Source organism: Tamandua tetradactyla, chromosome 17 (assembly GCF_023851605.1).
Source record: "Tamandua tetradactyla isolate mTamTet1 chromosome 17, mTamTet1.pri, whole genome shotgun sequence".
Lineage (NCBI taxonomy): Eukaryota > Metazoa > Chordata > Mammalia > Pilosa > Myrmecophagidae > Tamandua > Tamandua tetradactyla.
Genome location: NC_135343.1, coordinates 19,077,644 through 19,102,297, shown reverse-complemented (window position 1 = coordinate 19,102,297; position 24,654 = coordinate 19,077,644). Strand labels below are relative to the sequence as shown.

General features: G+C 55.6%; 1 protein-coding gene across 2 annotated transcripts in view; it reads right to left on the bottom strand.

Annotated features, from left to right (window-relative positions):
* Positions 1-2,056: 2,056 nt before the first annotated feature.
* The window catches only part of TTC7A (tetratricopeptide repeat domain 7A), a 113,800-nt gene continuing 91,202 nt past the window's right edge, over positions 2,057-24,654 (bottom strand). The window contains exons 17-20 of one of the 2 annotated variants that reach the window (XM_077134151.1): positions 23,398-23,495; positions 21,693-21,830; positions 13,860-14,062; positions 2,057-4,142 (exon numbers count right to left, since the gene is read on the bottom strand). In XM_077134151.1, coding sequence (XP_076990266.1) covers positions 3,921-4,142; positions 13,860-14,062; positions 21,693-21,830; positions 23,398-23,495 — 661 coding nt within the window. In that variant the 3' untranslated portion in view covers positions 2,057-3,920. The remainder of the gene's footprint in view (positions 4,143-13,859; positions 14,063-21,692; positions 21,831-23,397; positions 23,496-24,654) is intronic. The other variant, XM_077134152.1, reaches the window with a different exon arrangement.

Sequence of the window (24,654 nt, the reverse complement as noted above, 5' to 3'; positions counted from 1 at the left end):
AAGAGGGGATCTGCCTCAGCAACGTGGGTCAGTCAGGGTTGGGGCTGGAGTGGGTGGTGCTGAGGGCGTCCTCAGGAGCAGGCCCCCTGCATGACCACAGCCAGACTGCAGGGAAAGGAGGCTGGAGCAGGCAGCCGCAGAGACAGTAACAGCTCACATGTGTTGTTTTTTTTCCTGTGGGCCTAGCAGTGATGCCGGCTCTGTACGTGTTTTTCTCTTTCAAGCACTGTGACAGCTCACAAAGCAGGGACTATCCGCATTATTATTTCACAGACAAGGAAACGGTGCAGAGTGACTTGCTCAAGGTCACACAGCTGGGTCTTCAAATTCGGGCCAGGTGGCAGCGGTGCCCAGGCCCTTACCTCCTGCAGAAGGGCCACGTGGCTGCACTCCCTGGCCCAGGGCTCCAGGGAGACCCCTCTTGTCTCTTTCCTTGAGCTACCTTCAGGGTGTCTCTGTTCCTAGCAATCAAAGGAGCCTGTTGAAAATATGAAGGAAGTTATGGCCGTGGACAGTGGTCAAGACCTCCCTGGATTCCGAATTGCTTGGATCAGGACCATGTGTGGGTGGCCGCCAGGTCGCCTGTGCGTGACTCCCCAACTGTGGGCTGCCATCAAGAGCTGGCAGCATGGCCTGGGCAAATGGGGAGGTTTGTTTAGCACGAGCCTTCCCATAGCCGAGAAATGCTTGCCTGGTGACGGCATGTGTGCCGGGTGGGGGTGTGCGCGCAGACAGGAGTCTCCGGGGTGGGGGCCGAAATTCCGAGCATATCTGCCCCTGCCAGATAAACACGATTAATACTGAAGTACACAGTGGGGCTGTGTCCTGGGAAGTGGGGGGAGAGTAGGAGGAAGGGCCATTGGAGTGACCGGGCAGCCCCGAGTCTTGTCCCTATACTCTAACCCTTATTGTGGACATGATGTCTGGCTCCCGCCAATGAAGCCTTTTCCAATGAAGGCGTGTGTGTGTGTGTGTGAGTGTATGTGAGGGAGAGGCCTGCAGACTGGAATCTGGGGAGTCAGGAAATGCCTGGGGCTCAGCATGTCTCCACTACTGCCTGACATTCCACCATCCACCCACTTCAGGTCAGCTCGGACAAAGCCGGGACAGAGAGACCTATGACCTGATAGGATGAGCTTTCTAGACCTTTCTCCAGCCTGGCAGACAATGTAACCACTGTGGCTTAAGGCAGTCTTTTAATTTTCAACTGAGATGGCCAGGAGCTGAGGTTAGGGTATGTGACAAGTACTAGATACCTATGGCTGAATCACCAAGGTTTTTGAATGGCACCTTAAAAAAAAAAGTATCACAACAGAAAAGCTGGACGGACACCCAAAGGCTCTGAGAAAAGCCCTTCCTCACTAGGACAGCAAAGCCATAGTTAGATGTGGCTACATAGAGGAGGCCAGGGCATGGTGAGGACACAGTGGTCCTAGGGAAGCAGAGATGGGCCCAGAAAGGTCTGCCGACACCAGTGCTGAGTTCTAGATGAAGCCTCAAGGGCAACTATCTCCAAAGTGGGGTACAAAAAGGAAAAATCTTCTGTGTGCATTTATCTCATCCTTTAAAATTTCTGATGCATGTTCTATAATATAGTGCATTGCCATGTGGTGAAACATTAACATATATTAGGAATGTGTTGGCATGGACGTGTCTCCGCAGAGGTGCCTGATTGGGATGCTTCCTGTATCCTTGCCACACCTCTGAGGCTTTCCTCTAGGTGCTGACTGTGCTTCATCGGCAGCACCGGCAGGTCAAGTCCACCTGTGCTCTCCCTGCTGTGCCCTGGATGCAGCAGGACGCTCAGATCTGCAGCATCTCAAGCACAGAGCAGAGGTCAGACTTGACCCTGCTCCAGCCAGCCCTGCCTGGACCCCTCCCTACTCCTCCTGGCTTGTCCAACCTTCCCCGAGGATCACTCCCTCCCCTCCTGCCTCCTCCCGACCTGTCTGGCCCTAGCTTCTTTGCCCCTCCTTCCAGTGTGGCCTCAGCTCACGGCTGTCCTGGGGCTAAGTGCCGGATGAATGAACACACTGCTTCAGCCAGCCATCAGAACTTGCTTTCCCTTCAAGTCTCTTTATTCAATCTGCAGACAGTGTCAGCAACTTGACCCAGCCCTCTGTGGCTTCCTGCATGAGAATGCTTTACAGCCAAGTGCATCTGGAGACTTTCCCATCGTCAACAATTGATTATCAGCATCTCTGGGTACCCCAAGGCAAATCAATAGCATTTGCTTTTTCTTGTTTACTTTTTTCCTAACAGAATACCAGAATAAAAATAGATCTCTATCATATATATCGTATATATATATCTATATTTATGTACACACATAGAGAGCCTTCCAGCAAGAGGTAAAGGATCCAGTGTCCTGCTGCAGGGCCTCCTGGCTAGATGCAAAGGCAAGAAGGTCTGGGCTCTCCTCAGAGTGCCTCACGGCCTGCGGTACTAGGCCAGTGCTGAGGGTGGGTCTCCAACAGTCCATTCCTTCTGAGGGACAGACCAGGCTATGACAAACCAGGGCAGTCCCTGCCCCACCTTTCCACACATCCTAAAATGAGAAGCTGCACCTGATGAGTTTTAAAAATGAAACCCAAAGTGTGGATAAAAAGGGAATTCCCTGATGGCTGCCAGGGGGTGACTTCTTGGGGAAGTTCCAATTTCATCACCTAGCAGGCCTGGGGGAGCCTACAGGGCAGACACCACCCAGCAGCCCCCCAGCCCAGCAGATAGGGCCATCCTGTGCCCCACGACCTGCTCACCCATGGGAGGGAGGGGCTGGGTGCCCATCTCCACCCCTGTGGGGCCCTGGGCATAGGAGTCAAACATCCAGGGGCTGCAGGGGGTGAAGGGTATTGGGGAGAGCCCTAGAGACTGCCCACCTCCATGGCCATCACCCCAAGAGGGGCAGAGGGCCTGGGGCCTGCCTGCACTTGTTTCCAGGGGGACAGTGAGCAGAAATGGAAGGCTCAGTTAGGGCTGGTGCTTGTGGGGCACCACAAGCACCAAAGACACTTGGCAGCAGAAGGGAAAAGCAAACTGAGGCTCAAATGGCCTCAGAGGGCAAAGAGGGGCAATGCCAAGCACCATCCATTTAATCAGCCTGGGAGAAGAACCCAAAGAGTGTACCCTCTTCCCACTTGCCAGCAGATTCTTCAAGCTGTGCCTGCCCTGGGCTGCTGCCCTGAGACTGGGAAGTGAGATATGGGATGGCCTCCCAAACGCCAAGGCACAGAGGCACGGGGTGGGGCGGGGTGGTGTGAGTGTGAAGCACAGCTGTGGAGCCCGTGAACCGTGCTCGAAGGGCAGCGAGTTTAGTCACCACAACTGCAGTCACTTAGGGTTCAAGCCAGACTGTCTCCTGAGATCCCAAGGAGGGAATCTGGGAAAATCCTCTTGGCCCAGGCAGAAGGCAGCTGGTGGGATTCTTCTTTGGTACTGGAGAGTAGACAGCTGTGCTTTCAGGCTAAAGTGTGCACAAAACCAGGAAACCCAGGTGTCAGGGATGTATGCTGGATGAGGGGGGCAGGTAGGGTACAGAGGCTTCTAGACAGGGGCAGGGAGACACACAGACCCTGAGAGCACATTCAGATGATGCACAGACACTCTGGTGGTGAGGGGTCCGCGTGCAGATATGGCCTCTCCATTGTTTCCTTCCCATAAATGGTACGATATCAGAATGCCAAGGAGCAAGAGATCCGCTTTGGATGCAAAGCGTTTCCATCCAACTCCAGATGAGCAGTTCTTGGACCCAGATGGCTTTGGAGGGAAAGTGGAGGCAGGAGATGAGAATTGGTGCTGCAGCCTGCAGAGTTGTTTGCTAAGATGTATTTTCCCTGAGCCTGACACCTAAAGTGCTACTGCCCTCCCTGGCCCCACTGCCTGCCCGCTCCGGGCTCCCTGAGGCTGGCGGTGGTGCAGTGTCACAGCTCTCTGGGGATGATGGAGAAGGGCAGCACCGGGCTGCTGGCCTCCAGGTCCAGGGCGGTGAGGAAGCAGTCGACTGCAGCCTCGCTCTGGCCCTGCGCCTGCAGCACCTCGCCCAGGCCCTGCCAGGCCTCATGGCAGGTGCTCTGTCTCTCCACGGCATCCCGCAGCACCTTCTGGGCTAAGCTCTTATGGCCCAGCCGACTCAGCATCAGACCCTGGAAACCAAGCACAGGCCAAGTTAGTGAGGGCATCGGGCGGCGAGGAGTGGGCGGTGGCTCGCCTAACCGCCACCAGCCCTGCCACCTGGATCTCTAGCCTGGGCACCCTTTACCATGAAAACCCTACCTGTCCCCATCCAAGCCCTCTCCAACTCTGGCCTCCCGGGTCACCCATGGCAGGTGCTCTGTTCCTCCTGGGCCTAAGGGGAAGGTTTTCCAATCAGCAGACCTGGTTTTGAGTCTCCCTATTACCAGGGATCGCAGGCAAGTCACACAACTCTCTGGTCCTCAGTTTCCTCATCTGTAAATGTCCAGTGACAGTTGCTACCCCCCAGGTTGTTGTGAAGTCTCTGTGAGTCAATATACATAAACACTGGGAACAGTGTCTGCCATGCCACAAGTTTTCGATAAAGGGAACTATTGTTTCCACAGTCCTTGTGGCTGCATCATTGAGCTGCCCTTGACCCCAGGAATGCCAAGAGGCTGAGGAATGTACATTAAGATGGCTTCATGCACACCACTGAGAGGAGAAACTCAAGCTTGTCGGCAGGAAGGGGCAGCTCCTCTGCCTGCATTAAGCAGCGTGTCTTCCTGGGAGCCTCTGTTCCCAGGCCGGCATGGCAGGTGAGGATCAAGGAGGAGAAGCAGATGGCCTGGGACGAGAGGCGGGTGCAGAGTGAAAAGGGTGGATCGGCTCAAGAGGCTTGGCCCTACTGTTTGGCTCAAACAATCTTGTTGCCAGAGAGATAGAGGAAGTGATAGAAATTGTCACAGAAGAGATTGGGAAGTGAAACTAGCACCCTGTCCCTATTATACACCCTTCCACTTGCACTGGAAGGGGTGCCAGGGGAGAGGGTGGTAATCAGGAGGAGGGAGACCAGGACTGCCCTGGGGTCCCCAAGCCTGCCTCGGGTCCCAGAAAGGCTGCTTTGCACTGTCCCGTGGATCTCTGCTCCAGCCCTTAAAGGCAGCATGGGACAGGAACACGGAGGGGGCCTGCTTCTCTCATCTGAAGACATGTGGTAAAGCCATAACCACACTAACTTCCTGGAAAGGCGGGGGCTGGGGTGGGGGTGGGGAGCTGCCTCCTGTGCCCGCTCAGAGGCCCCTCTTTGGTGCCCGCCCACTGATGGCCATGTACATTTTTAGCTAGAACGTTTTCCTCCTTGCCGTGCTCCCCAGAGTTTGGCCCTCCGTTGCTATGGAGACCCACTGGGAAGATGCACATGCCTGATTTCACAAAGTCCTCCAAGAGCCTGGAGCACAACCAGTTAGGCAGGGGTGAAAGAAGGATCTGCAGAAGTCCTAGGAAAAGCCTCTCCCTCTCCAGAGGTGCTGGCTGGAGGTCCTGCAGCCAAGGGACAGAGCCCACCCAAGGACCCCAGGGGCTGCAGTGGAGGACCAGGGGGAGGACGGAACCCGGTGCAGGGCGGTGCTGACTCAGGCTGGCTGAGCCCAGGGGGCAGTGCCCAGTCTGGCCAGCAGGGCTCCGGGCCAAGCTGTTCTGCCCACAGGGCTGGAGCCTGGGCAGCTCACAGTGGAACAGGGCCCACAGGGAGGAGTGAAGGAAGGCGAGATGACGGGTCACCAGGCACTGACATTAAGAACCAAAAATGGAAGGTTTGAGCCCTGTGAGTCCTGGCCCCAGGGGAGCTGTAGGGGACAGATAGAGAAGGCCAGCAGGGCCCCACAAAGCCACAGGTCTCCGGGAGAGGAGCCGGGTTAGCAGGTCTTTCATGCAGTTTTCTACGCTGGGTTTCCACAGCAGGTTGTTTGTAAAAGGGGCTAAAAACGTGTTTGAAAACCTCTGGATCTGATCTCAACGAGTGTGTGGGGGTTGGGGGCAGACATGCCTGCAGGCTCCTGTGCGGGGGTACTCTCAGGAGGCCCCTCATGGGGAGGTCTGTGTGAAGGAAAAGCCGAGGGGGCCAGAAGCCCTGGCCCGGCTGGATCCCAGCTCTGCCATTGACCAGGGCCGTGCCCATGGCCAAGGGGCCGATTCCCCTGAGCCGCAGTTTCCTCATCTGTAAATTGGGCATAAGGACAGTCCTAATCTGCTACAGCGAGGATTCTGAGACAATGGATTTGAAGACACGTAGTCTGGGGGGCATACGGTGGGCGGACAGCAAGTGGGAGTGTCCTCAAGGTGAGTAGGGGGTCCTATGAGGGTGGACAGGGCAGAACAGCCCAGTTCTCTAGTGGCTGGGACAGGGCAAGGCTCTCTGTCAGGGACGACTGTGGGCTGAGGAGGTGCGTGGATCCCTACCCCCACCCACCCCCCCAGAGCTACGACCTTAGAGCCTGAAAGGAGACACCCGGCTGGGGTCAGGTTGGGGCCCAGAGGCCCAGGGCCTGTAACAGGATCTGCCACCACCTGCCCCCAACGCCAGCCGCGTTCATGTTTGGTAGCAACTCTGCTGTTTGCTGCTTGACAACTGGGCTGGGCCCAGGAAGATGCAAGGTCTAACCTGCTCTGCTCCCAGCCCAGCTCTGTGCTGAGGATCTGCTGACATCCTCCTGGCACCTCCTCCCCCCGCCCCCAGCTGACCAGAGAGCAGGTATCCAGGGGGACAGTGGGAGCACAGAGCCAGGATCTCAACTCCATCCAATGTCCCTGCTCACTCCTCACCCCCCTCACCCTGGGCATGAGGGTGGGGGCAGGGCTATGGGAGAAGACCCCGGAGATTCCCAACTTCAGCCCCTCCTTCTTCCCTCCCTTCCTGAATCTCAGGGAGGAGGGAGAGCCTGGCTACCTCTCAACTACCCTGGCCAGCAACCCCCCAGAAATTCTCCCCTGAGGACGGCAGCGCCTCCTGCCGGCCCAGCCCTATGAAGGCTGAGTCGCTGGGGGGCTCTGGTTGGTGGTCCCGCCTGCCCTTTCCTCGCTGCCTCCTGCCCGCTTTGCTGTTCCACACAGGATGCAGCTCGATGACACTCCAGTGGCAGAGTCCTAGGCTCAGAGCCAGGTACAGCAGGAGCAGTTACTGGATGTTCACTGACCGGGACCTGCTGTCTGGGGCAGGCTGCCAGGCGGAGCTCGGCAAGCCCAGACTCCCAGAGCCAGGCGGACTGGCTGCCTGAGGGGCCCGGAGCCTGCCTGGGTCTGGCCTCGCTGCTGACTGAATGCAGACGCTGAGTGGGACCCCTGTTAGGATGCACAGGGTCCTTGGGGGTCAAAGGGGGAAAAGGGTCCTGCTTCCCACCCCCCCAGAACGGTCACTGCCTACTGTCCTGGCCCATTAATTCAGTGCCTGACAATGTCCCCCAGAGGGGAGGGGCTGCAGGAAGGCCCTGGGGTAGCACACCTTCTCCTTCTGGGGGAACGCCTGCCCTGGGAAGCAGCCCTACTGCTAGGCCAGCTGTGAGCAGGCTGCCCACACCCCCTGTAAGTATTTATAGAAGTTATTTTGAGAATTTTCTTTCTGAGCTCAAGACACATTCCTTGGATTCTGTTACAGCCTTTCCAGCTGGGAAGTCGGGAATCAGCTGGAGGCTGCTCGAGGCTCCTGGTCCTTGGGGCCCCTGCCTGGGGACGCTGGGGCTGCAAGGAGGAGCCGTGCGGCCAACCTAGAGCTGCTCCATCGGAAAGGCCCGGAGCCTGGAGCGCCAACACAGCTTGCCATGGAGGCTCCGGGACTTCTGGGCTCCCGGGTTCTGTAATCTGCACTGGAGCCCCCACATTCCAGCCAGGACTCTGGGCTCCCACAGCATTTCCAATTTCCTCAGGCATGTTGGCCTCAACCTGTCCTGCCTGACTGGGAACCAGGCCTCTCTCTGGGCGAGCACCTGCCCTCCATCACCACAGCCCCCCACCGCGGACAGCTCAAGGCACAGGCTGGTCCTGCTTCCCTGTTGGAGGAAGGGGCGCAAATCCTTCCAGCCCTCACCCAGGGCCCAGCAGAAGTGCTCACCGCGGAGCTCACTGAAGCTCTGGGGGGAGGAGGCTCTGCCAGAAAGGGTCCCCGGACTCACCAGAGCCCTACCCTGTTCGAGAGGTGAACAGGCTGTGAGGCACGCAAGGGTCAGGTAAATGGACACCACGGGCACTTCTCGTCCATCACACGGGGAGGTGGGGACAATGCCCCGCACACCGTGGTCTGTGCCTTGGCCAATCCCCCCCTCCCCAGCGAGATGGATCTGCTTTGCTGTGACACCTTTCTGGGGCTTGGCTCAGGGCTTCTATTTCCCTCTGCAAACCAAGAGCATCTGAGTGTGGCCTGGGAGCTATGCTTCAGCAAGAAAAAGGCAAAAACCACAATTCCTGCCATACACTTACAGAACCATCTCACCAAATTGCGACAGTAACCTTTGGTGCCTGCCACTGTGACCCCATTTTGCAGAGGAGGAGACTGAGGCTCTGAAAGGTCAGGGAACTTGGTTAAGGTTAAACAGCAGGTAAAGGTAAAGTGAGGCTCATGTCCAGGTCCATTGAACTCAAAGGCTGGGCTCCAACCTCTAGCTCTAACACTGGGGTTTAAAATCCCACCCAGCCAACCAGCCCCAGAGGCAGCAGAAAACTGCCCTGGGAGAAGGTGGTCCGCAGGCCCCTCCAAGGCATTACTGAGGGAAGAAGGGAGCCCAGGAGGGATGGAGGAGTGAGCAGGCCATCGGGCAGCCTCCCAGGGGGTGTGCAGGCTTTGGTGCAGCCCACCCCACCTGCTGGCCTTGGAGCAGACCCTGCCCAGCACCTCCTTTTCCCTGCCTTCTCAGCATCTTGCCGGAGCATGGGCCATCCCTGCAGCAGAAGAAAGTTGGGGCCACGGACTGACTTCCACCCTCCAGTAAGGGCGGTCAAGCCCAAACCAGCCTGGTTCGAGATGGGGCTTAGCCTCAGGCCACTTGTCATCAAGCCTGTCATGCAAATTCTAACACAAGTGCCTAATGCTGACTTAATTTTTCACAACTCTCAGCTCATCTGAGCCCTAAAACTACCCTTTGAGGACACAAGAGCCTGAATTGTTACTCCCATTTTTGGTTTTTTTTTTTTCGTGGGCAGGCACCAGGAATCGAACTTGGGTCTCCAGCACGGCAGGCCGAGAATTCTGCCACTGAGGCACTGTCCCACCACCCGGTCCCCATTTGATAGAAGAGAAAACTGACCCAGTGAGAAGACTAAACCCCCTGAGGTCTCCCCAATATTTTGAAAGAAGTAGGACTGGTTCTACCTTAGTTCTGTCATCATGCTGTCTGTCCTGCCCTCTAGGATTGGGGATGGGGCCAGCCATGAGATGGGGATAGATGAAGTGACCTGTGCAGCCAGAGTTCACCTCTTTCACCCTTAGAGATCAGAACCTCCCTGTTGGATTCCCAGAGTACTTGCAAAAAACTCAACCCAGAACCTTGCCCTGGGCACCTGGCCAGTGAGGCAGCAGGTAGGGTGGAAGTTCCAGGGGACTTAAGAATTGCCCTGGTCCCTGCTCTGAGCAAGCGGGAATAATTCGTTGGCACACTCTCACCAGAGAGCAACAGATGAGCGCCATGCTGTCATCCCATCTTTACAGGGACATTTGGAGAGAGAAGAGGCCAGGCCACCTGGTCATGATTGCTTCAGAAATGACATCCAGGGAATTACATCAGAAGAGCCAAAACACACACAGAACAGCTTCCCCACTGGGGTACCGAGGAGGAAAGGGTTCTGGGGAGATGGGGTAGTGGCCTTCCTCTCAGTGACAGAGCTCCAGGGTTAGCAAGAGCCTGGACCTCTGTCACTGAGAAGAAAGTAAGACAGAGGTCAGGAATCAGTGAGGGCCAGGGAAACCCAGACTGAAGAGGGCACCCTGGGAGGGAGGGGCAGAGCACCATCCGCAGACGTAGGTGGTGGGGACACGGCCTCACCTGCCCACTCCCCGCCTACTCTGGCTGCACCAAAGCCTCCATGCCCCCAGGGAGGGGGCTCCGTGGCCTGCCCCCTCCAGCAGCCTTCCTGGGCTTCCCTGCTTTCTTCACCGTGCCTCGGGGGGCCCCAGTGGGCCACCTTCTCCTGATGCCCCAGCCTTGGAAGGTCTTCAGCAGGGGTGGTGCTGAGGGAATCCTGGGAGGTGGCAGGGCAGCCACAAACTCAGAGAAGAGAGGGTAAGCTGGTGAGGTCCTTCTCGGCCAAGCCCCAGAGCCTTCTCTGAAGGACAGTGTCACCTGGGGCCGACTCCCCTGCTGATCTTGGGAAGGACCCTGCTTCTTCCTCATTCTTCCTCAGGGGTAGGTCGGTGACATTCAAGCTTCCCCTCTTAATGAGATTCTTCTGCCAGAAATTAATTTCTGAATGCCCAGCCCGTTTCTGGCTACCTGAGGGGAAGGTTGGAGTACAGCCGATAGACTGTCAGGAGCTGCTGCTGTGATTTGATTTGGAATTTCCATCTGCAGAGAGCAGGCCTTTTCCTTCCTGCTCTTGGCAATCTCCTGAAGACTGCTGGCCATGCTTGAGCCCAGCCAGGTGGCAGCCTGCAGGGCCAGACCTCCAGGCACCAACTCCTCTGGGAAACCGCTACCGGCGTGGAGAAGGCTCTATCCTGGCTGAACACTGCCAAGGAAGGGCATGTTCTTCCCGCCTGACTGGGTGGAGAAGCTGGGGAGCCAAATCCATGATAATATTCCCCGGTGCATCTGGGACAAGGAGGGCAGCAGGGTGGAGAGAGCAGAAAACCTGCTTCTGGGCCAGAGTTTTTATTTGAATCCTGGCTCCTAAAGGAAAGAGCCTTCCACTCCCAGAGAGCTTGCTCCAGCCTGTCCTCAAATCTTCGCACACATGGCCCCAAGGCCAGGCTCCAGGGCTGGCCTCCTGGGGTTTGCCAAACCTACTCTAAGGACTGTGGGGCTAAACCCAGCACCAGAAGAGCACGTTTAGAATATCTCACCCTCTTCCTTTCAGACCTCAGGGAGAGGGGTGTACCTTCTACCTCTGAGGGCTCACAGAGGAACCCAAGCTCTTCCAGCCCAGGCTTGGGGGGAAGGGGTGGGGCACACTCTAGAAGGTGGGGTGTCTCTCTTTCCCCTCATACCTATCAGAGGCTAGCGGCCCCATAAAGCCACAGTGTAAGGCCAGGAGGTCCTGCCTTGGACAATGACGTCATAGGAAGGGTACCAATTCTCCTCAATGTTCTTTTCTCTGGCTAGTTCCCCAGGGGTGCAGAAACCTCCAGAGTTCACAAAGGCTGAGGCAACTGATGGGTCCCTCTCACTACTGAAGGGCCATTTTCACAATCAATCCCCCACGTCACCATCACGCTGGCTTAGACTGACCGGTAGTGGCTCCCACCACGCTGTATCGTGTTGGAAAAGATCCCAGCACCACATCTGTGCTCAGCGGGAGAAACTGCTGTGATTGATCAGCGCCGTCTGCCTCGGGTGAGGGACTGGAGAATGGGGGGCACAGGCTGTGTTCTGCCTTGTCTGGTTTTGCCTCGTAGACTCATCGAGGCATTTTCGCATGCATCACTTCATTGATTAGAACCACACCGTGGTCTGGGAACAACGAAGACCATTGTTCATTTTACCAAAGGGGACATCGAAGGCATGGAAGTTAAGTGCCTTTTCCTAAATCACCCACTTCCTCTGGGGTACGGCAGTGATAAGTGAAGGAGGGCCAGAACGAGGAGGAGATCCACACATGTCCTGAGTCTGAGGCCAGGAGAGGGAAGACACCTGCTCGGGGAACACTTGAGTCCAGTACATGGCCAAAGCGCTCCTGTGTCTTTGGGAATACAGTGCTTGGAGCCTCTTCCCCCTGGGTTGAAATGTGTATTCTTTATTCCTCTGAGTGTGATGCTGGCAGGAACAGAGTGCATGGAAAGTGGATGGGTTGCCCACGCCGGAGTCGACTGCCCCTCTAGTTGCTTGTAACTTTAAAAGTGGGCAGGCCTGGCTCCCCCTTGCTCCAATTTCATCAAATCAGCAAGGCACCCCAGGAGGAGCAAAGGGACCATTTCAGAAACCTCTGCAGGGAGCCACTCTGGACTGCTATTCAGTTACCATGGAAACCCACTCTTGGAAACTGCTTCAGTTTCAGGAAAACAGCTACAAATAATAATAAGCATAAATGAAACATGGTACACTGCTACTTCAAAATTGTACTAGTTATTGGATTTCGTCGGGTTTCAGGGGCTGAGACTGCAGACTCGCTCCTGCGAACGCGGTGGAAGGCAGCTGTCCCTGCCAGGCTGCAGGCTAATGACATAACCCACTTCCTCCCTCCCTCGCCCCTCAATCAAGTTTCTGGATGTGACCTCTGGCGACGCATTTATCGGAGAAGCTAATGTATGAACTGCGGGGGGAAGGAGGATGTGCCTTGCAAAAAAACAAACATTTGCAGAGTTGGCTGGAAGGCCACCCAGAGCCCTGTGGAAGGGTTTCCATGCTGCCGCACAGGTCTTCTTCAATCAGTACTGCATATTCACACGGGCCTAACCTAGAAATCCTTAAAGAAATCAGGCAGTGGAAAAACAGCCGAGCTGGGGATCTCGGGTCTATTCCATTTTAAAGGACTCTTGGGTTGGAAAGGTCCCTTTAACGATGATCTGGACCAGCTCCAAACCCCACCAATGTTTACATTTTCTTGGCAACATCCTCACTGAATGATAATCGAGTTTGTGCTGGGACTATTTTAAGAATTAGAATGTTTGTCCTGACATCCAGCTGAAATTTAATTCCTGGTAGCTTCTACTCATGAACAAATCAGACCCTTCCTGGCGATGATAACCCTTTACCCGTCTGGAATTCTTCTCCTGACTCTCCTGTCTTCTCCACGTGGCAGACGTCAAAACCCCAATGGCCATTCTCCTTAAAAAGCTCTCAGAGGGGACACCCAACACAGAACCCAGACCCCCAGTTAGACTGTGATGTTAAGTGTGGACTCCTAAATTATACTTCAAAAACCTCTGTGCATGTGCAGCCACGTACACATTACAGATTTTCTGACACGTGCTCTCTGAAAGTAGTAAAGGCAGCCAGGGGAAACACGGGTTACCTCCATGGCTGACGATACCACTGGTCAGGGCAGTCCTCGATAAATTGCTTCCTGGATCAGGGACTCCCCACTGGACATGCAAGTACACCTGCGGGTCAGGGCAGGTGGCTGGCTTGCCCACGCTGGAGTCGACAGCTCTCTAGAAGTTGCCTGTAACTTTACAAGTGGGCAGGCCTGGCTCGAAAAGAGAGTGGCTCAGCCAGGAGGACAAGAGCACATGCATCCTGCTTCCTGGGCTCTGCACCTTTGCACAGGTAGGTCCCTCCACCCTGGGTCAGTGTGCTCCATGTCCTCGGATAAGAAGCTGCTGGGGGCTCAGTCTGGCTGACATGACAACCCATCGAAGACACCCTCGGTCTTTCACCAAGGAGATACGGGGCTCCTCTGAAACGGGACCCTAGCCTCTGACCTCAGGGGACAGCCTGAGGACCCCCACGAAGAACAGCATTTCGGTACCTGCCTCAGATCTGTGTTAGCCTCCGGGACAAGGATCTGATGAGCAAAAACCAAGGCTGTTTGGGGCCAGAGCCCCTTACAGGAACCAACAGCAAATAGGTCACCACAATCCACCCTCCGAGACTGTTTCATCAACCCAGGCCCTGACAGAACGGGAACACCCTGCTCTAACCACAAACCGAGGTGTCCCTTCCAGCAGACTGGGAAGAAGCCACCCAAACACGGGGGGACAGCCACAGTCGGGCCCTGCAGGCAGAGGGGGCGGCGACGAGGGCTGGTCCCAGGCAGGGCTCACTCACCAGGCTGTGCATGATGCGCACGCTGCCGGGGTGCACCGTCAGCGCCTCCTTGTACAGCTGCTGGGCCTCCTCCAAGCAGCCCTTGGACTCGGCCAGCCGGCCCCGCATGTAGAGCACCGAGTGCGAGGTGGGGAACAGGCCTGCCGCCTCCTGGATGCAGAAGCCAGCTTCCTTGAGGTGCTGCTGCTCCATGAACAGCTCAGCTGCGGAACCAGAAGGGCAGGGGGAGGCATGAGTGGTGGGGAAAGTTCGAGGCTGCATCCCCCAGAGCTCAGGAACCCCTGTGAGGTCACGGGAAGTGTCCCACCAAGTCACCGCACAGGACGGGCTTCCCCTGGGGTGTGGCTTCTGAGTGGTGACTCCATGGCAGGCTCTGGGCCAAGGGTTCACAGAGCCCCTTGGAACAGGTACTTCTACTTCCTGCCTTGCAGAGGAGTCGCTGCGGCCCCAGGAGGCCAGGCAACTGGCCTAAGACACAGGGAGAGGAAGGCAGGAGCCAGGCTTTGCATCAGGCCTTTGGTTTCAGAGCCTGGAAGTGGGGACCGGAATGATCTCCCCTGGGGAGTGTGCTCTTGGGGATTCTGCCTTCTTTCCAGCATCTCCATGTCATTTTTTCATTACGTGTCTGGGGGTGAGGGGCTGAAGGCAGACCTGGCGGCTGTCCTTGAGGCCTCTGACTCTGGGGTGGGGGCTGAGTGTGGAGAGCTAACTCCATCTGGTATGCTCAGGACAGGGCTGGAGGAGAACCGACTGACGCTGCCTGAAAAGGGGTTGCAGGCAGGAGGGACCACCACAGGCAGAGCTGGGGCGCAAACGTACGAAGAACGACCACCTGCGTTCATGGTGAACCCACTGTGTGCCAAGCCCCAACCCAGCAAAGCCTTTCCTCTCATTTAGTCCTCACAACTCCTGGAGGGAGCCGGTGCTTTCACGGCCGAGAGAGGCCGAGCAGGCAGGGCCAGGACGGGAATCCCCAGCACGCTCTCCAGCCCCTTCCGAAGCCCGGGCCTTCTGACGCAGCAGAGAGGAAACGGGGCACAGCACTATCTTTTTGCCAGGAGGCAGAAAAGGACCTGTCCCAAAACCCATTTGTTTTTTCCCCCAGATCCATCCAAAATGGGCAGTTTCTCCAACCCCAGTTGCCCCACATAAAAGCGCATTTTGAACCCACGCTCCCGGGTGCACACCCACGGCAGGCACCGTGAGAATCGCTGCTTGCTGTGGGAGGCTGCCCAGCTCCGCGGCCCACGCAGCCTTCCTTTGGGAGCAGCCCGGGGGCTTGGCCCAGCTGCCCACCCTGAGCTCACAAGTGGGGAGAAGAGAAGCACAAGGAGAGCCTGACAGCGACCGGCTCAGCAAAGGCTGAGGGGAGAGGTTACACTAGTTCAGATTATGTCTGGGGTCGGGTGGATAACAGACATCCCTAAAGGAAACTCCCAGGAAGCGGGGGGGAAACCTGGACCCAGGCACCCCTGGTCTCCACGCCAACACGGAGCAGGCAGGAGGCCTGACGGAGGCTGACGGCAGCACGCAGGGCGCCCAGCACCAGCCTCTGCCCAAGGTTCGTCCTGCAACAAAAACAGCTCGCGACGCCCAAAATGCTACCAAGAGCTTTTCTTGTGTCTATCTGTCTATCTATCTATCCATCTTTGACCTTTAGTTTTTTCTATTTTTTTTTGGGGGGGGGTATGGGTTACCAAGAGCTTTTTTTTTTTTTTGATATTAACAAGGACATTATTCTGATGGAAGATCTTTGTCTTGTAGACAGAGTACTCAGGTGATTAAGAAAAACTTTTAAAAAATCTTTACATTAAGAGCAGACTAACAATCCATGCTATTTTAACAAGGAGAAAACTTAAGCTTTGTATAAATATTCAGCTTAACACAAAAGCTTTCTTTTAAAAAAATACATGATACACCAAGATTTTGAACTTGCACACTTCTTTCCAATAGCAGTATTCATGAAAGGGGAAAGAGACAGAGATACTACAAAATAATGAAGAAGGAAGAAATTTATGTTTGCGTTTGGAACACAGCCAGGCATGTAGAACACACGGATGATTTTTACAGTATGCCTAAAATCTCTCAGTCCAACTACTCAGCACTACCTTCAAAGGTCGGAACATCCCCAAGTTTACCAAGAGATTTTTGAAGGGCACTCTTTTTTTCTAATGGAGATGGGAATGGCAAGAGGGAAAAATCCAGGTTCTTCCCCACAGGGACACTTGATAAGGAGATTCTCACGGCAGAAAGGCAGGAAGGTGAGGCCAGGAAATGCAGACTCTGAACCCAGGGTGGGGGGTGGCGGGCATTGCTGGGGGCAGTGAGAGGCCAGCCCAGTGGTCTCAGATTGAGCTATCTCAGCCTCAGCTCCTCTTCCCTTCTCAAACTGCTGCGTGGGGCTCCAAGCCAGCCGCCTTTATAACTGAGCATCTAATGTGCAACTACTGAGCACTGACTGTGTACCTGGTCTCCCATGAGAAACACAAAGAGTGGGGGTGGGGTGGGGATGTTGCCGAGCCCTCAAATGGCTTGAGAGAGACCAAGTATCACCTCTGAGTGTTGAGGGCACTCAGGCAGGGTCAGTCTGAGCTAGTGAGGTCAGGGAAGTCTACCTGGAGGAGGCAGCATTTATCCTGAGGCTTAAATGCTGTGGGAGCATTTGAACCAGCAGAGAGAAGGGAGGCAGAGCTGACATGGAGGACAAGCTCCACTGGAGAAGCCGCAGGATCCCCCAGCGTCACAAGAGAGGACAGAAACAGAAGGAAGTGTTGGGAGGTGAGGAAGCCTCTCCTGTACCAGCCCTTCGGGCTGCCTCCTCCATCACCAGGAGCTCAGCTCAGCTGAGGGGCAGGGACCAGGCTCTCCAAGCCCCTAGTTCTTGCCCCAACAACCCTATCCCCAGGTCTGGAATGGGCCCCAGGCACAGCTCATTAAGCTGTTTACAACTTGTACCCTGTCTCTGGAGGCTGTCCTGGCCTCTCTGGGGGAGACCTCCACAGTGCCTTAACATCAACAGGTTTCAATTATGAGGATCCCACCCGTTCCCTCCTGCCTCGGGGCCCCAAGGCTTCCTGAGGTCCTGAAAACAAGCAGCTTGTCTTGGATGGGCTTCACCACCCTTCAGGCAGGACACCAGATGACACATAACAGAGCCTGAGAAGTAAGGTCTTCTGAGGGCCTCCAGCCACCTGCAGAAGCCCCTGCAGGCCCAGCCTCCAGAGGCGTGCAGGGGCAGGGCCTCACCCCGCAGACAGGCCCCCAGGTCTGGGGACTGCAGGGAGCACCCCTTCCTCTTCTCCAGTGTCCCTGACAGTTGCCCTTGGGTCCTGCCTGCTGTTTTACCAAACATGGTGCTCCCCCGTCAGCCAGCCACAGGCAGTGGGAGCCGCCGGGCACCATGCCCACCCGGCGCCCTGATCGGCCACCCCTCCTTACTCCTTAACCCCCACTCCCCACTCCCCTCACCACTCCCCAGCTGCTAGGGCCCGGCACGCACACCCTAGCTCTCCCCTGGCCAGGCTGGATGAGGCTCACTGCTACTGAATTTCTGAACTTTCATTGTAGATGTCATCACCCCAGTAAACAGGGACCTTGCTGCACCCTCAGTGTCTAAGAGCCCCATTTCCTATGCCTGGCAGTTCTTCCCCCATCTTCTCGGTCTGCCTCCAGGGTTCTTCCCATTCCCTCCATCTCTCTATACCCCACACCTCCACTCCCGAGCCTGTGTCTGCCTTTCGCTCCATAGGCTACAAATGGAAAACATCTGTTCCCTGGAGCCTTGCGAGAGTCCCTTTTATTATTTTTCTGAGGTGGCCTGGTCTAACCCCACACACAGAGCTGGCTCCAGGCCTCTGTCAATGTTGGAGGTGGACCCCCCCCCACCTCAGTCTACACCCCTCAGCCCGCACCCTGACCTGAGACTGGGGGTGGGTTTATTCTTAGGGGGCTCCTTCCACAGCGCCTTTGCAGGGAGGGCTTTTTGGGGCCTCTCCTGGTGGGTGAGGTGTGCTTCCTAGAGAGACCCTCCCTCCCACTCCCTGGGGACTCAGAAAGGAGAGGGAGCCAGAAGATGAGGCTGGAGAGAGCTGGTCACCAGTAGCTCCTCCCTCCCCAGGGAATAATACATCCTCAGGACAGGAAAGGGGAGGGTGCGGGGGAAGAGAGGGAGAATGGGAGAGAAGACCAGGAGAGCCACAGAACCCAGGGACCTAAGGAGTTCTCCGGGTGGTCCAAGACCTTCTCCCCCCCCCCCCCCCCCCCCCCCCCCCGGTTGCAGATCACAAGGGGCACAGAGAAGGGGCATCATTTGCTTCACGCCACAAGGGAGTCAGAGACTGAATGGGTCTGGGGTCCTGGCTGCTCTTATCATGACTTCAGGAAGCTGGGGGAGGGTGGTGAGCAGAGAGGGGGAAAGAAGGAAAAGTCAGAGGGAGGGAAAAGGAAGACACGGGATAGGACTGAAGCAGGAGGGAAAGAGGGTGGGGACCGGGTAGAAGAGCTGGGAACAAAGGAAAGGAAGGAAGAGGAAAGGGGAATACAAGAGTAGAGAGGAGCAAACAGGGGCCAAGGGCAAGAACTAATGTCCTAATAAATGAGCTCCAGCCCAATCCAAGTGTCCCACTGCGCAGCCTCAGGGCTTTAGGGCAGCTTCCTCTGTGGGGTCACCTACAGGGCCAGACCTCCAGACTGTCCAGACTGCAAACCTGGAACCTGACATGGGGAGCTGAGAGCTGGGCCAGCCTCCCCCAACGCAGAGTAGGTACGGGGGTGGGGGGGGAGGGTTGGGACAGGAAGGATGTGACATTTCCCAGCCAGAGTGGATTAACGATGGGACTTGCTGCCCAAACAGATTGAGATGAAATTTATCTTGAAGCAGAGCTCATTCCAAAATGATAAAGGGATCTTTTCCCCTTCCTGCAAGTTTGCTACAGCTGGCGGAATCATTAGACAGGGGTGGGTGATGGGGTGGGGATGCTGATGACAATCTTCTCAGCCTGGGTCAGGTGGGGGAGGTGATTTAGGAAACAGCACTGCCTTGGTGCCCCGTGCCTGGCAGCCCTTCGTTCACCGGGCGCTCAGTAGATGCTGGCTGGTGAGGAGGGCGGCCAAGGGAGGGGAGAAACATCATGGAGCAAATGGTCCAGAATCCTCCCATGCTCAGGATGCAAGCCCACTGCCTGGCTGTGGCGCTGTCTCCCAAATCTATCCTCCCCCTCTGCTACAGCGATAGGTCCCCTGATTTTTAATGAGCACATGGATACCCAGAATAATGACATTTCCCAGAGTCCTTTGGAGTTGGATGTGGTCATGTGAGTTCTGGTCAATGGACTGAAAAAGGAAGTGTTATGTGCAAATTCCAGGATATGTCCTTATAGGCAGGGGGTGCATTTCCTCTCTTCCTGGTTTATCTTATGCCTTGGAATGTGAATGTGGTGGGGAGGGCCATCCATTGGACCAAATGCATGAGCCTGACAGTCCAGGGGTTACAGATCCAATGGAAATGGAAGGAGCCTGGGCCCCTGAATCCTGAACAAAGCTGTCAGAGCTGCCACAGCCATCATTATGAATTGTTACACAGGGAGAAATAAGTATACTGGGTATAAGTCACTCCTATTTTGGATCTGTTACATGCACCCAAACTTATACCTGAATACTATACCCAACCCTTGTTTGACATCGTGGTCAAAGATTCAGACTCGGCTCTTAACAGAGTTCTCATCTGTAGGGTCACTGTTCAGGATAATGTCCAGAGAAGAAAGGCCAAGGTGCAAATTATTGAAGGGTGTATTTATATTGACATTCCCAAGACCGATGACAGGCTTCTGGAAAGCCTTGCACCTGACTTGGAGTTACCAGAATATACCAGCATCCCTAGCATAAAATAGCATATCTGAGAAATGCAAGCAGGTTTGTGGAATGCAAAAAACATTTTCATTTGCAGATGGCAGGAAACAAGTAAAATAATAAAAACAACAGGCCTTGGGAGTGTCAGCGTGGGCAACACTCAAAGCTGGAATGTGATTGTTATTTACTGATAGAATCCCGTTCCTGAAGGTGGCGAGATTCATGGCTTGGGTGCCGTGCGGCCCCCCGGGGCAGGTGGGAGCGACCCCAGTCCACCCCACCCAGAGCCTTCAGGGCTCTTTGTCTTAGAAGGTGGCAGGCAGGGGAATCTCTGCCTGAGGGGAGGCCTTGTTTATCATCCTCTTAATTTTTCAACATTCCTTTTTCTACAGAAGAAGCAACAAGCTTGCAGCCCCACACATCACCAGCATCCTGTGGGCCCTGGTGTGGTAACTGGGGCAATATTCGCATTATTAAAACATTTCCCTGTCTAGTCTTCCTGTGAGTCCTGGTTCAGTCTTTTCCAGATTCAGAACCTAAATGGCGGGTGGAAGGGAGTGGGCTTCCTGTGTCAGGACATGCCCTGTGCGACATAACATGCCACAGGAAACCTGAGAGCGTCAGGTAACAAACACATTCTAATTCTGACTTGCCAAATCTTCAGTCCCAGTGTGGGGGGCTGAGTTGTGGACCCCACTCTGAACACGTCCTTGGTCTTGCTCCGTGTTCGGGTGGGGGGACCCACCGTAAAGAGGGTCTCCTGAAGATGCTACGTCAGTGAAGGGCAGCCCCCCCGGGATCAGGCTGGGCTTTAATCGGGACTGCTGCAGCCTCTGTAAGCAGAGCGGACGTCACAGAGGGAAGCCAAGGGAACCCCCAGAGGTTGGGGGGCAACGGAACCCGGAAGAAACAAGGTGAGGAGGTGGGCTGTGGCCAAGAGCTGCCCTGGGCAGTTCTAGATCAAGGGCCATCTGGCCCAGTGGCATGTTTAGGATTCCACTTATTCACCTTCCTCTTTGTTCCCTGGCTGCTGCCATTTTAGTTCACAGAAGCACCTCTCTCCAGACTAGATACTCCCGCCCTTTTGACTGGAATCCACCTCTCCCACCACCACATCACATTTCCAAAGCCTGCTTTCCAGCGAGTCATTACAAATGCTCACCTTGGTGGCACACGGCCTCTAGCCCACCACGGTGACAGTGGACACGATGGCAGACATCGAGCTCCGTTCACTGGGCATCCACTCGCGCCACACAGTGTTAAGTGCTTTACCCAGGTGAGCTCCCGTCTCCCCTCCAGGCCTCAGAGGAAACCAAGGCTCCAAGAGCGCAGGGCTAGCCAGGAGGGAGCTGCTGCTGGGCCGGGGCTTCCTCAAGCCTGCCTCCCCAACACTCACTGACCTTCAGTCTCCACGGTGGCAACGGTACCGGTTATCAAGAGGGATTGTCACCTGAATGGCCATGAACTTCAATGAGCTCTACCACCAGAACCTACTTTCTTTAGGGCCCCCACCCCTCACCTCTTTTCTCCAGCTACTTCAAGAGTTCTCCAGGGGTTGAAGTCCTAACTAGTCCTACTCAGGAGAAGGTAGGCGAGAATAAGGTTTGGTGCCTGATTCTGAGACTAAGTGGACTACCCATCTGAGTGGCCTTCAAAGCCTCTCATATTTGTATTTGCTGCCACAGAGCCTCTCTGAGGTGGGCAGGCAGGTGCCGTCCTCATTTGGAGGTGAGGAAACAGAAAGCCACATGGATTAAGTGACTTGCCCAAGACAAGCCAAGGAACAGCTGCCACTAGAGCTCCAGGTCCTCGACGCCTGGCCCTCTCCCAAGCACTCTGTAGCTGGCGGGAGCCCCGGCAGGAGCCCGTGCAACCACACACTCCCTTCTCCGGGACAGGGCAGGGCTCTGAGAGCCTGGGTGGCCCGTGGGCAGGCAGGCGGGTGTCGCTGGGATGCAGCTTCCCAGCTGGGGCCAGGGCACTCACCAGCCTGGAGCCAAATCTGTTCCAATGTGGTCCACAGCTGCATGGGGCCCTGCTTCAGGACTGAGCTGGGCAGGGTCAGCTCCGACATGGCCTCCTCCAGCCGGGAGGCGGCGATGGACGATGCCCGTCGAGAGCCTGCTGAATGAGAGGGTAGGGGCTGAGCAGCAGAGTCAGAGAGCCGCTCACTGCAGGCCCTGGAGCAGTAATCACCCAACCCCTGGGGAGAGACAGGACACCTGAGTCGGGGCAGGGCGCCCCAGGCCAGCAGCCAGAATGCAGTGCACAGACCGCCCCCCCCCACCCCCCACCGGAAGGGCCTGCCTGGGACTCTCATACAGGCTGATGGGGGAGCCTGCTGGGGTAACCACGCAGAGGTTCCACACCCAAGAACCTACTGCCAAGGAAAACAATCATAATGTAGACAAAGATGCTCATTTTATCACGGCCTATAATACTGACAAAAATAGCTGTTACCTGAACGTCCAACAATAGGGATCAATTAAAAATAAATGGGAGTATGTACAAGACAATATAGTCGTTAAAATAATGATGTATAAACACACAGTGATGCAGAAAGATTCTAACAGTACAGTTCGCAGAAATAGGTTAACAAAAGAGCACAGGCCATTTTTCAAGGACTGGGGAGTGAGATTGTGATTTTCCTTTTCTTTCTTTTGATATTTTTACTTCTGATTTCACAACAGTGCATATTATTGATTCACACATATAAAGTTTCCATTTGAGATTGATGGGGGAAGGATTCCTGGGTGGCAGCTCAAGCCAGACCCTGTGGCCTCGGGAGAATTTCTTCTCAGGGCAGTTCTGGGCCATGTGGGTTCACAGCTCAGGCTATATAAGCTGTTGACATTTACAATTTACAAGCAGGTGAAATGCGAGCACTGAGCACTTTCTCTCACTCAAGCAATAACGGCTCCAATAAACTCAGGAGCCCTCAGGGCAAACCATAGTTGTAATAACTTTGTTGATGGTCCTTCCCTCAACCATTCCATTTCCCCCTTGGAGACCAGCTCCACAGCCAGCCACGCGCTCCTGAGAGGTGTGTGCAAAGGGAAGTGCTAGGACTGGCTTGTAAAATCAACTCCATCCCTTGACAACTTGGCTCGCACCCATAGAAATAAAAAAAAAAAAAAAAGAGCAATTCCACTAAACTCCATTTACACTTTCGTTCCTATGACTAATCCTTTTTATTTTAAAGAAGGTGTTCTGCTTTAATCAGATTCTCAGTTAAAAAATGTGAGCTTGTACTCACATCTGAGTTTCATAAGCCTTGGGTTTCAGGATGAGCTTTACCAGGAAAATGCCAGCTTTGAGCTTAGATCTGTAAATATAAGCTCAGCCCATTCCTTTCCACTGGGCTAGCTCACTGAGGACATTAGATAGGCCTTAGCGTCCAGCTTCAGCTTAAGGGGAAGCAGATGCTGTGCTCCACAGCCATCTTTTCATCTGTGTCCCCTCTCCCTTCACCTCCCCGCCCCCTGCAAGTAAGTGGAGGGCCGTCCCTGCCTCCACCAGCTCCCACAGCCAGGAGCATCCTCACCCAGAGCCAGGTGCAGGTCTGAAAGATGCCCAAGGGAGCTCCTCAGTGCCAAGGCGCTTGGGCAGCAGTCAGCAAGGAGCAGGGGTGGGTGTGCCCAGGCTGGGCAGGGCTCAGTCTGAGACGCCGGCCTGCAGGGTTTGTCCTTACCTGAGTCGGTGTCGTGGGCGTCAGGCAGGGTCAGGTGCATGCCACTGTGCTTCTTCAGTGCGGGGCTCTCGCCGAAGCTGCTGTCCTTTTCTAGACCTCTGGAAGGCAAGGGAGGATCCGGGCCTGGTGAGGGGGAGGGCTGGGACCGCCCGGAGCCGGCCAGGAGAATGAAGGAGACACTCTATGTAGGCGTGGGGCTGAGAGGCCAGGCCTGAGAATAGGGCACGGGGAAAGACCGCGACAAGGAGTGTGGCCGGACAGATCAGAGCTCGGGCGTGGGATTCTAGCATCTGGCTCATTCCTGAAGCTAAACTGACTTTCTGTCTCTCCTTGGCACTTACACACACGCGCCTGCTGTGGGCCTGTCAGGCCCATCAGTCTCTTCTCTTCCCCAGAGCTCCCATAGTTTGCTCCCAAACCTTCCCGCTGCTCTTGCTGCTGTCAGGAAGGGTCTCGTCTTTCTATCTCCACCTAAACCCCACCTATGCTTAAGACCCAGCCCAAGTGCCTCCCATCTATCAGGAAAGCCTCCTAGATTCCCCTGCTCCTCAGCTTCTTCCTTGCCTGCTCTAAGTGGGCAAAGAGGCCAGCACCGCCCCTGCTGAGTATTAGAAACTCTCCTACTGCCTATTCCCTCCTCCAAAGTGGCTGAGATTAGAGGCGCTGGCAGGTCAGGGGGAGGCCTTTTCTCCCTTTTGTTGTGTGTCTAGCAGAGGGCAGGCAGAGACTGGGGTCTGTGGACTGGTTTTCAAAAGCCCCAGCCCACTCCCTGGGGAAGGAAGGCCATAGGCTGCTTCCCTGCCTCGGGCTCCCCAACCTCAGGCCATCCCATCTCACTCCCCTCCCAATACCCTGGGTTCCTGCAGCCCCCACACTACTAGGGAGGTTCCTTTTTCCACAGAATGGGAGGTGGGGGAGCAGGAGGCAGCCATCAGCTCAGCAAGGCAGCCCGGCCTGCCAGTCCCCAGCCAGACCCCTCCCACTGCCGAGGAGACCCTGGCCCTGGCCCTGCTGGTGGGGACGCTTAAGGGGATATACAGGAGAGAAGGCAGGCCCAGCCTGGGGCTAAAGGCTTCTTCTCTTCAGGGGGGCACCCAGATCATGAGTCATCAGGACTGCCAGGGCCCGGGGTATGCGCGCCAGCCTAGCTCAGGCTCCGGAGCCCACGCTTGGGCAGGAACATGCAGGGCCATTTGAATGGGCATTAAAGGAAAAATATCCATAATAACCCAGTGGTTCAGGGCGGGTCACCTCCCT